The sequence below is a fragment of the Fukomys damarensis genome, unplaced genomic scaffold (genome assembly GCF_012274545.1).
Source record: "Fukomys damarensis isolate Sample0158 unplaced genomic scaffold, DMR_v1.0_HiC HiC_scaffold_23, whole genome shotgun sequence".
Classification (NCBI taxonomy): Eukaryota; Metazoa; Chordata; class Mammalia; order Rodentia; family Bathyergidae; genus Fukomys; species Fukomys damarensis.
Window position 1 is genome coordinate 36881304 of NW_022900935.1, and position 11892 is coordinate 36893195.

Consider the following 11892-nt stretch of genomic DNA (forward strand, 5'->3'; position numbering starts at 1 on the left):
ACACAACAGAATGTTCCACACTCATTGTCTTTAACTTATCATAATCTAAGGTTAATATTGTATCTCTTTATATGATATATATTTTAAACTACTTATTATTTTTATCTTATATAACTTATATTTAACTTCATCTTTTGAAGTTAAAATTGCTGTCAGAAGTAGGAGATAACAGTGCTGACTTTGGCAGCACATGCACTAAAATTAGAAGTAGGAGATGACAAGTATGTTTCAAAAGTAAGAATAGTAAGTTTGTTTACCTTATCTATTGCAAAATTAGAGCCAAAATATATCTTATTCCTTCAGTCTCTCCTGTTTTGAATGTAGAATTTAAATATATCATGCTAAGGTTATGTCTAAATAGGAAGACAAGTAATGGAAATTATAAATTTCTTTAAGACTTGAAGCTGCAAAAGATGATTACCGTGTTCACTGTGAAGAACTTGAAAAGCAACTGATTGAATTTCAGCACAGGAATGATGAACTGACTGGTATCGCTGAAGAAACAAGAGCCATGAAAGATGAAATTGACGTTCTTAGGTATGTCTCACCTAAATATAATTGTATTGCTTATGTGAATTATTAGTTGGCTTATTTGAGTGGTCTATATTTTATTCATGAATTTTTAGGCTGTCCTTGTGTCTTAAATATTGATCAGTTCTTTATTCAGGCTCCTAGTCCTTTATGCTTATTACACGTAAGAATAAAATTCAATTTTTGTTAGGACAGTTTCGTATTAGAACTTTTAAACCCAAGATGAGACTTTTTCTAAAGACCTTGTGCCCATTATATTTTGAGAAATTTTTGCAAGAATATGTATTATCATAATTTGTATTTTGGCATTTGATATGAGAACCTTACTGTTTATTTCATGGGTGATTATCTTGCGAATATAAAAGTCTAATTTCATTTTTGCCTATGAAATGTTATCCATTAAGAAGACTAGACAGATGACTTTGTGTATTTTCTGTTAAATTTTTTTAATTAGCTGTATTTTTGCAGTTTTAACAGAATTTTTACAATGAATGTTTGTAACAAAATCTATATAGTCAGTAATTTGGACCCATGTGAATTAATGATTTATTTGTCTTGTGCAATTATAAAGAAAAGTTTCTTGTCAGACAAATTTTAAAATGAGCCAACTTTCTGAGTATAAGCTAAATGATATATGCAAAGCAAGGTTTTCCCATAACCTACAGAATGGTATATAGTTTGCTCAAGTGTATGTCCTAAGATACTCCTTTTTTATGTTTTGTGCTAAGAAGATCTCAGTAACTTAATGTGTCGTAGTTGAGGTATTTTTAATTTTGACAAAAATTGAACTTCAAATAATTTTAAGCACAAGTGTATTATAGCTTGGAAGATTCATTTTACAGCCAGAATAAAATTGAATGATTTCTCCTTATTATTAAAGGGCTACCTCTGATAAAGTTAATAAACTGGAATCAACCGTGGAGATATATCGTCAGAAGCTACAAGATCTAAATGACCTCCGCAAGCAGGTGAAAACTTTACAGGATGCAAACATGATGTATATGCATAACACAGTCAGCTTAGAAGAAGAACTGAAGAAGGCGAATGCAGCACGTGCACAGTTAGAAACATACAAACGGCAGGTAAGAGAATATCTGAACTTTAACTGAAGTACTTGAGAGAGTTCAACATTGATACTCTATTTGGTCCTTTAATAATCTGTAAACTTCTGAAGAATTTCTCCTATCTGTAATTTTAATATAAGGTTTGATAAAAGAATTTGACCTATCTGGGTCTCAAACTCATTGCCTTCTGATCTTAAATTTTTAATTATTTATACATTTCTGGCCATCAGTGGCAAATGCCTAGAGGATGGTAGAAAATGGAACTGTAACCTCAAATATTCTGTTCTTCTATTCATCAGACAAGCTAAAGAAATATTAACACTTTTTAACATTTTTGGCTCATTATTTCAGATTTTATGTTCTTTTTTTCTATATGCTGTCTCCAAATGCTTAGATTGTAATTTTAGCATAGACATTTTATTTCCAGTCAGTTTTCATTTACTCATATCTGAAAATCCCATGAATATTATATACTGTTATTTTTTTCCTTTTTTTCTGACCAAAGGTTCAGGACCTGCACCTTAAACTCTCTTCTGAATCCAAAAGGGCAGACACTCTAGCATTTGAAATGAAGCGGCTTGAAGAAAAACATGAAGCTTTACTTAAGGAAAAAGAGGTGATAAATATATTGATACCCTTGCTCTTAGTAATAACTACTCATTTTTTTGAAATTGGATATAAAAATTAACTATTCATTCATTTTTTACAATATATTTTATTTTTGATTGGCATATATAAGATGTACATGTTAATGAGCATCCATATGATATTTCAACACTTGTGCACTGTGTACTAATCAAATTGAGCCTCCTTAATCTACCTTCTCTTCTGGTAATCACTAGTCTGTATTCACGGTGACTTTTCTTAGGTTGTGCATATGAGACAGAACTTGTAGTACTTGCCTTTTGTCGGTCTTACTTTACAAAATGTCCTTCAGTTCCATCCATTTTGGTACAAATGATAGGATTTCATTCATCTTTTTTATTAGAATATGTTTTTGATACATAATTTTGCAGGTATATAGTATTTTGACCATTTTTATCATCTTTATCTTATCCCATCCCCTCTTCTCCCTTCTCTGGATTCCCTTCCCCATTTCTGAAAAGTCTACCTCCCTGTTTCCTATTTTTTGTCCTTTATTTTGCTCTTTAAATTACTTACGTTTCTCACATTTGGTGGGGATACCAGGGATTGAACTCAGGACCTTGTGCTTGCGAGGCAGGCGTGGTGCCACTGAGCTAAATCCCTGGCTCTAAATTACTTATATTTCTAAAACCATTCAATATTTAACCTTCTGTGTCTCATTTATTTTACTTGTTTTTATTGTTTCAAGATTCATCCATATTCCTACAGTTGACTCAAATTTATCCAACTTTATGGCCAAATGATACTCTACTATGTATGTAGTACATTCTTTATCCACGTTTCTTTATCTATTCATGTGTTGATGGAATCTGCTCTATAATTACAGTTTAGCTTTTGTGAATTGCACTGCTATAAACATGGGTATGCATGTGTCATTGTACCTTTAACTCTTTCAGGAATATACCTAGGCTAGGTCAAGTAGGACTTCTATTTTCAGTTTTTGAGGAATCTCTGTACTGATTTCCAAAGAAGTTGCACTAGTTTACATTCTCACAATGTAGAAGGGTTCCTTTTTTCCACGTCCTCACTTGCATTTGTTGTTTTGAGTCCTTGATGATAGTCATTATTACTGGGGTAAAATGGAATCTCAGTATTGTTTGATTTGCGCTTCTGTAATGACCAAAGATGTTGAGTATTTGTTCATGTACTTATTGGTCATTTGTACTTCTTCTTTTGAGTTTATGCATTTTATGCATTTTATTGCCCCAGTTTTTGATTGAGTCCTTGGTTTTTTTGTTTCATGAAATTGGTGTGCCAACATTCATATATATTATTCATCATATTCATCATATATGTGTATATAATTGTTATCTCCTCAAGTTGATTTGTTTCTTTTATCAATATTTAGTGACTTTCTTTGTCTCTTAAGATCATTTTTAGTGCATCAGTTCTAACAATTTATCACACTAATGTAAGATTTTAATAGGGAAATTCAGAGTGGAATTATGGTGAGGGAATATGTAACAATTTTATGCTTCATGTTCACTTTTTCTATAAATCTGAACATGCTCAAAAATAGTCTTCTTGTAAAAACTTTTAAAAATTACTTGACCAGAAACTCCAGGGCTTAGTTTTGGCCTTTCAGTTCTCTATCATGGTTTTTTGCATCTCGTTTTAAGCTAGTGTTCACTGCCTTGATTATCTTATTTTGAAATTGGAAAGTGTATTTTCTTTAGCTTCTTCTTATTTTCCCCAAAGGTTATTTTTGTTATTCTTATTCCTAGCATTTCCTTAAGAATCTTAGGATCAGCTTGTCGATTTCTGCCCCCACCGCAAAAAAAAGGTAGCTGAGATTTTGATAGGGATTACTTGAATTCGTAGATCAACTTAGAAACATTGCCCTCTTAACAGTACTAATTTTTTGATCCATGAATGTGAATATCCTTCTACTTACTTAGGTCTTTACAGTCTTTCAGCAGTGTTTTTTAGTTGTCAGTGAGTAAGACCTGCACCTTTTAAAAATTTCTAAATATATTATTTTTCTTTTATTGCAAATAAATGCCACCCTTGCATTTGTGACCAAATCCCACTTGATCATAGTAATATAATTCTTTTATAGGTTTCAGAATTCATTTCGCTGATATTTTCTTCAGTACTTTTCCATCTAAATTATAGAAGTGTTGATTGTAGTTTTCCTGTAGGGTTATTACAGGCTTTCTTAGGAGACTCAAAGTGGCCTGATAGAATGTGCTGGGAAAATTTCCTGCTTCTGTATGTTTTTGTAAAGTTTGTGAAAATTCCATTAATTATCCTTTAAATATTTGGTAGAGTTTAGCAGTATGAACTGAGCTTTACTTGTGGATTGAATCTTTTCAGTTCAGATTCTGTTGTTGATTCAGGAGTTTGTGTCTTTCTAGAGATTTGTTCATTTAATCTACCTAATTTATTGGCTCACAATTGTTAATTGCCATTTATATTTTTTTATTTCTAACAAGGGGACTTATATAAGTAGTAATATTCTCTCCTTTTATGATTTTTATAAGTTGTGTTTCTCTTTTTTCTTTAGCTAAGATTTGCAAATTTGTTATTCTTTTCAAAGAATATTTTCAAAGAAAATTTGCTGGTTTTCTATTTTTTCCTGTTCTCTATTTTGTTTATTTATTATCTTGTGTTTTTTGGGGTGGTCACTGGGGACCTACTGCAGGACCTTGCACTTGCCAGGCAGGCACTGTGTACTGAGCTACATCCCCAGCCCCTATTTTTGCCGCAGTCTTTGTAGATTCCTTGGTAAAGGAACACACATTTCTTTGTCTAGTTTGTTTTTCTAGTTTTTTAAGGTTGACATTGTTTTGGGTTTTTTTTTTAATGTAGGTATTTAAACCTGTAAGTTTTCTTAGTATTTATTTTGCTGCATCCCATAAGTTTGGCATATTGTATTTTGATTTAGTTCTTCTCAATTTATTTTTTACTTTTCCTTATGATTTCTCCTTTCAGCCATGATTGCTTAAGAGTGACTTTTGTTCATTTTCCACATATTCATGAATATCTATGATTTCTTTTCAGTTCATTGATTTTTCCTTTAATTCCACTGTTGTGAGAGAATATATTTCATATTATATTTTTAATCCTGTTAAATTCATTGAAACTTGCTTTATTATCTGAAATATGGTCTGTTCTGGAGAATGTTCATATATATTTAAAAATAATGTTTGCTGATATTGGATGAAGTTTTGTGTATATGACTGGTTTACATATTCTAATGGTTTACGTATTCTATTTGTGTTGACTTTTGTGTAGTGGTTCCATCCGTTATTGAACTGAAATCAGATATTATCACAAGAAAATGTGTCTAATTATGAATCTGTTCGTATTTAGCATAATTACTAATAAGAGAGTACTTAGACCTGAAATTTTGTTGTTTTATATGTGCTCTTTTTTTTTCTTCTATTTCTTTATGCCTCTCTTTTACATCAGATATTTTCTAATATGCCATTTTAATTCCTGTGTTTTATTATTTTTTCTTGTATCTTTCAATATTTTTTTGAACATACTGTTCCAAAATAGAATCTCTTTCCTCTTATTACTATTACTATATTTTCATACAAATTACATCTTTGTATATTATAAACACTTTAAGACACTTTTATAATGACTGCTTTGCATTATTTATTTATTTATTTATTTATTTATTTTTTGGTATCGGGGTTTGAGCTCAAGTCCTTGCACTTGCAAGGCAGGCCACCGAACTGATGAGCTAAATCCCCAGCCCTGTATTATTAATTTTTAAGTCAGATTGAAGATTAAAAGGGTTAAATACTACTTTCACATTTCTTACATATTTATACATTTAGTTAACTTTTTTTGGATTCAAATTACTCTCTAGTATTTTAGCATAAAGGGCTCTTTTTAGTATATCTTTCCAAAGCAAATGTAATAACAAAGTCTGTTTTACTTTGTATTTTTGCCTCATCTGAAAATTTTTTCAGTGTACTCGTATTTGAAGAGTCTTTTGCTGGATGTCGAATTCTTCTTTTTCAGCCTTTTTCTTTCCGCATTGATCATCACATTGTGTTCTGGGATTCATTGATGGAAACTGTTAAAGTGGTTGAAATCATCGAGGATTCCATCTATGTAAAGAATCATTTTTCTCTTGCTGCTTTCAAGATTCTTCTTCATTCTTAGCAATTTGAGGCTGATGTGTCTATGTGTGGGTCTCTGAGTTTGTTGAACTTCTCGGATCTCTTGGTTGTATTTCAAGAAATTTAAAAAATGGCTAGCCATTATTTCTTCACGTATTTTTCTTGTGCTTTTCTGGATTTCCCAGTATGCATACAATTGGTACACTTGATAGTGTCCCACAAAATTCATACTCTCTTCATTGTTAAATTTAAAAAAAAATTATCCCTCAGACTGGATAATTTCAACTAGCTTACTTGTAAGTTCCCTATTTTATTTTCCTGCTTAACTGTGCACTAATCCCATCTATAGAATACTTGTTTTTATTGTATTTTTTAATTCTAGAATTCCTAGTTTTTTTTTTTTATAATTTATCTTACACTCTATTGAGTGAGACATTGTCATAATTTCTTTGAATTCTTTACACACGGTTTGCTTTAGTTCTTTGAATGTATTTATAATCTGTAATTTATAGTCTGTCTACTCACTAGCTCATCTCATTGGCTGTTTTAGTTGATTTTTTTCCTTCCATATGTAGATTACCTGTTTCTTTCTATATTTTGTATTTTATTGAAAAACTGACATTTTATAGTATACTTCAAATTTCATCATTCTCCCTTGGGAGATATATATTTTATTCTTTGTTTTGGTTTTATTTTAGTGATATTTTGAATAATTCTATAAAGCCTATATTATTTGTAATGTGCAAACCCTGGTTTCTTCAAAGTTACCATTGTGACTCTGGTCAAAGATTTTCTTAGATCCTTTTAACCAGTAACTCTTTCAGCCTTTGCCAAAGGACTGGACTCAGTGTGTACCAGGGAAAGCTCTCAAGAGTTCATAAAATTTATGGCTCTGCCTTTGCCTCTATTTCTTGCTTGCATAGGGCTTTAGAGCTGAGATACTGGGGCCCTCTCAGGTATTTTCTTGGCATGTGCACAATAGTTTGCCTTTTAGATCTCCAGGAAACTGTCAGAGCTCCCCACCTCCTCCTGCGGACTCCCTTTTTTTCTCAGATCTTCCTTGTGCACTTTGACCAGGCTCTTGTTTATCCATAGCTCATACCGTAGCCTTCAGCACTGGTGTTGTAAGCAGTTGCTGAGGATTGTTTTTCATAAGTGCCTCTGGAATATGGCCTTTCCTGAATAGGAAGCCCTGAATTGGGTCAGATAATGGAAATCTCTGCAAAATGGGCTTCTTGTGAGAGCTACAGGACAGTCCATATAGTGATCATTTTCTGAGGATGAGGGGGCATTTTAGGAGGAGCTGTCTGTCCAGTCTGCCTCTTCCGGTGACTGGTGAAGCTCCTGATTTTCACAGCTACAGTGAAGAAGCTACTGACTTTTCCAGGTTACTCCAGAGCTGAAGAGGAGGGGTGGGAATAAGACAAGTTAAAAGAGCAAAAATCTCACATTTTAATGAATGCTTGGCAAATTTACTTGAGTACATACTTATTGCTGAGTATAGTGGTGTGTGCCTGTCATCCCAGCATTTGGGAGCCTGAGGTAGGTGTATTGCTGTGAGTAAGAGGTGATCCTGGACTATATAGCAAGACCCTTCCTCAACAACAAGAAAATCAAATTAATGGCCTTTGGTTTATTTCCAGAGTTCTGTAACAATTAGGATATGGATAAGTTTTCTAGTGTTTGCAATGTGTTTATGGAAGGACAAATTTATAGAGTTCCTCATGCCTTCATCTTGGTATAATTTATAAGGTTCAAAGATCCCTCAGGCATCTGTGGACTTCAGCCTAAGGATCTTTGAGTCAGTTGCTAAATTTGCAAAGGCTTTGTTTATTGACTTGAAACATAATATTTAAAGTATGATTTTTGTGTTCAGGTTCTGGGAATGTGCCTTAAATGTGACTTGTTCAAAACACAGAGGCTTTCTCGCCCCCACTGGTGTAACTAAAAGCCAATGATTTGAAGTACCAGTATCCTATCTTTGGGAAATGGTATTTTTCCACAAATTCATGCTTCTAAGATGATATTTCTAAACACATTTTCAAATCAACAGTGGTAAAAAAAAGTTAATCTGCACATCTTATATACCAATCTATAGTCTAGATGCTCAGCTTTATATCATTCATTACTCGGAACTCTTCAAGAAGGATTTTGTGTTTGTATTTCCATTTAGAAAATATGGACACTAAAGCTGAAAAGTTAAATAACTTGTCCAAGATAGTATAGTTAGGAAGTGTTGAAACTGGAGTTTAAACAGTAGTGTCTTTGCATCCAAAGGCCATGCTCATCTTTTACCTAATCATTTGTGAATTTGTGCTTTGTTATATAAGTGTATTCATTTCGTTCAAAGATTAAACTATATGATGAGAAATCAAAAACCATGTATTGTTAAAGGCTTATTATCTATATGACTTATGCAAGAAAAAGATCAGCCTCTTAAAACTTAAACATCATTTTTAATTCAATAATCATCAAACTAACATGATACTGTAAGCAGAACTGAACAAAATTGCATAATTTGCTAATATCAGCAATTTTTCTTTAGAGACTGATAGAGCAGCGTGATACTCTGAAAGAAACAAATGAAGAGCTCCATTGTTCACAAGTACAGCAGAATCACCTAAGTCAAACAGGTGAATTTAGTTAAATTTAAAATTAATTTTGTTAATGGTCAAAGTAGTAAAACATTAACCTGTTTTTTGTTGTGTAGACACATCTTCTATAAAGAGTTATGAGACTCTTGCTGCTGAGATCATGCCAGTGGAATATAGGTAAATTTCTTTCCATTGATAATCCATCCTTAATGTTAGTGTGTGATTTTTTCATTTCTGTCTCTCCTTTTTGTAAATTGGTTGACCTTTCGTGTGTGTGTGCGTGTGTGTGTGTGTGTGTGTGTGTTTTATAGGGCTAGAATATTTTTTCTCATCTTAAACTTTCTAAATCATATTTTTATTGCTATCACAGAAATTTAAAAATTTATCAGAAGTTAAATATTATAGAGTTGTTCCATAACATATTCTCGTTTGTCTAAATTATTTTTCTGTTTTTTAACTCTGAAAAATTTGTCCACTTAAATCCAAATAGATGGAAAAATGGAAGAGTTGTCAGTAATCAGGGGGGTTAAGCAGAAGTTAAAGTACTAATTTTAAAAGTTCCTTTTAATCTAACTTTTTGTCTTTTCTCTGTTTACTTGTACATATTTGATTAATCTAGCATTTTTTTTCTCTTTTTGTAGTAACAGTATTATTTATTATTTTAAACAAATTATTCTTTGTTTAGATAGCTTTACTGAGATATTTATCCACTTAAAATATATAGTTCGGTGGTTATTATATTTATAGAGTTGTCACGATATGATATCAGTCTTAGTATCATCATTCTTTTATTAGAACATTTTCATTACACTGAAGAGACCAGTGCTACATTAGCAGTCATTCTGGATTCCTCCTTCCCTTCAAATCCTAGTTCTAAGTGACTAATACCAATTATTTTGTTGTTGTTGTTGTTAATAGACATTTTGTATACCTAGAATCATAGAGTATGTGGCCATTTTGGACTAACTTTATTTACTTAGCATACTGTTCACAAGGTTAGGACTTTTAAGTTCCTTACATGCTTGATTGACATGCAGGTTTTAGTAATTGGTATCTTCTTGTTTTGGATAGTCTGCTCAGTTCATTTCCATTTATCTGAAAATAAGAAATCATACCAAAATTTTCTTTGTCTTATCTGCTTAAACTTTCAGAATCACGTTGTTGCTACCACAACAATATAAAAACTCATTAGAAGCAAAATTTTACAGGGTTGCTAAATAAGATATTCTAGTTTTTATACCATCACTTTCTTTGCTAGGTAATAAGGTCATGTGCTGTGTTCTAAAAAAGAAAACTTATTGTCTGAAGTTCATGCAACACAAAGTTGCTCTAATTTTGGAGGTTTAATTTTATAATTGAAAGTTACAAAATTATTAGAAGACAAAAAACTAACAAACCTATAATACGGGAAATGGTAGATGTGTAAAGTGAGAAGTTACTTTTTTTAAGACTTAATCATTTGCTAAAATTAATTATTTGTTTAAAAAGCCATGTGAGCTTATTTTTCAGTTATATTGATGGCCTTTAGAACAAAAATATTGAGGGTAAGAATTGCCTTTGGAGAATGAAATTTGGGAATGGAGCAAGTAGGAATGTATGATTTTTAAAATTTAATACCAGATAGACATTCGCATCTTTATTTAAATACTAAATTTGCTTTCTTTTTTGTTTTTGTTTTTGGTACCAGGGATCGAACTCAGGCCCTTGCACTTGTGAGGCAGGCGCTGAAACCACTGAGCTAACTCTGCCCAGCCAGTTTGCTTTAAAAATATATATATAAATCCTTAATAAAAATTCCCCCCAAAAGTTATAGAAAATATCATCTTGCATTTCATTTATAAGTACATTGCTTCATTTTGTGAATAGTCTTGAAGTTAATAAATTAAAACAATTCTACTGTCTCTTTGGGGCTTGTGTAACAATCATTTAATAATGTATAACAGTTCTGGGCTATTAACAATTTACTACATATTTTTAAGGCATAGTCATGCAATGTACATAATTTTTTTCTTAAAATATTTCAGAAGTACTGAACTCCTTTTAAAATAATACCTATTGGGTAGACACAAATTTCTTTTTGTACAGGATAGAGTGACTCATTTTAAAAGTTTTAAAACAAATTTACTTTTCCACATCAGAGAGGTGTTTATTCGGCTGCAGCATGAAAACAAGATGCTTCGCTTACAGCAGGAAGGTACTGAGAATGAACGCATCGCAGAGCTACAGGAGCAGCTGGAGCAGAAGCACCGAAAGATGAACGAACTGGAAACTGAGCAAAGGTGACTACTCCTTTCTGTCACTGCAGAATGTGGCGATTTAGTGCCCTAGCTGTGAAATCTTCATCCACAGAGGTGGAAAATACTGCACTAATTAGCATTATCTAGAAGTAGTTTGCAATTATTTTCTTATTAGTAATTTCTCACTACTGTAAGCTTTACTCTGTGACAGCCAAGTGATTCATTTCAAATATATTATAAAGCATGTAGATGATCCGTTAATTTTAACAGACTTGGTTAACAAGGCTGCTTTTTCTTGAATTTCATTTAGATATCTTCACAAATGACAGGAGATTTAACAAGTGAATAAAGGATGGTTTGGTTTCTTTTGTAGTCTGATGCATAGATAGTATATAGATTGCAGAGTCAAATTTAAATCCTACTTTTGCTTCAGCTCACTAATGGTTTATTTCTGAGCAAGTTATTTAAACTCATTCTCAGTGTCTTCAGCTATAAATATTCCACATCAAGTACTTAAAGTAAATGGTATATTTATTTGTTACCAATGGTATGCTCAAATATTATTGCAATAAAATGTACTGTATTTATGTAGTATTTACTGTGTACCAGATAGTTTTCAAAGTCCTTTTTTGATATTAACTCAGTAAATCTTCACACTGACTCTGTGAAGGTAGTGATCAGGATTATTATGGATAAGAAGGCTGAGGCCAGGCGTGGTGGCACACACCTGTACCCAGCACTT

The 11892-nt window shown here is 32.1% G+C and overlaps 1 protein-coding gene across 2 annotated transcripts in view; it reads left to right on the forward strand.

Moving 5' to 3' along the window:
- Hook1 (hook microtubule tethering protein 1) overlaps window positions 1–11892 on the forward strand; it is an 88372-nt gene that overhangs the window by 65363 nt on the left and 11117 nt on the right. For both annotated transcript variants that reach the window (XM_033767268.1, XM_010610468.3), the window contains 6 exons: window positions 397–537; window positions 1412–1613; window positions 2101–2211; window positions 8865–8952; window positions 9030–9090; window positions 11052–11192. In XM_033767268.1, coding sequence (XP_033623159.1) covers window positions 397–537; window positions 1412–1613; window positions 2101–2211; window positions 8865–8952; window positions 9030–9090; window positions 11052–11192 — 744 coding nt within the window. The remainder of the gene's footprint in view (window positions 1–396; window positions 538–1411; window positions 1614–2100; window positions 2212–8864; window positions 8953–9029; window positions 9091–11051; window positions 11193–11892) is intronic.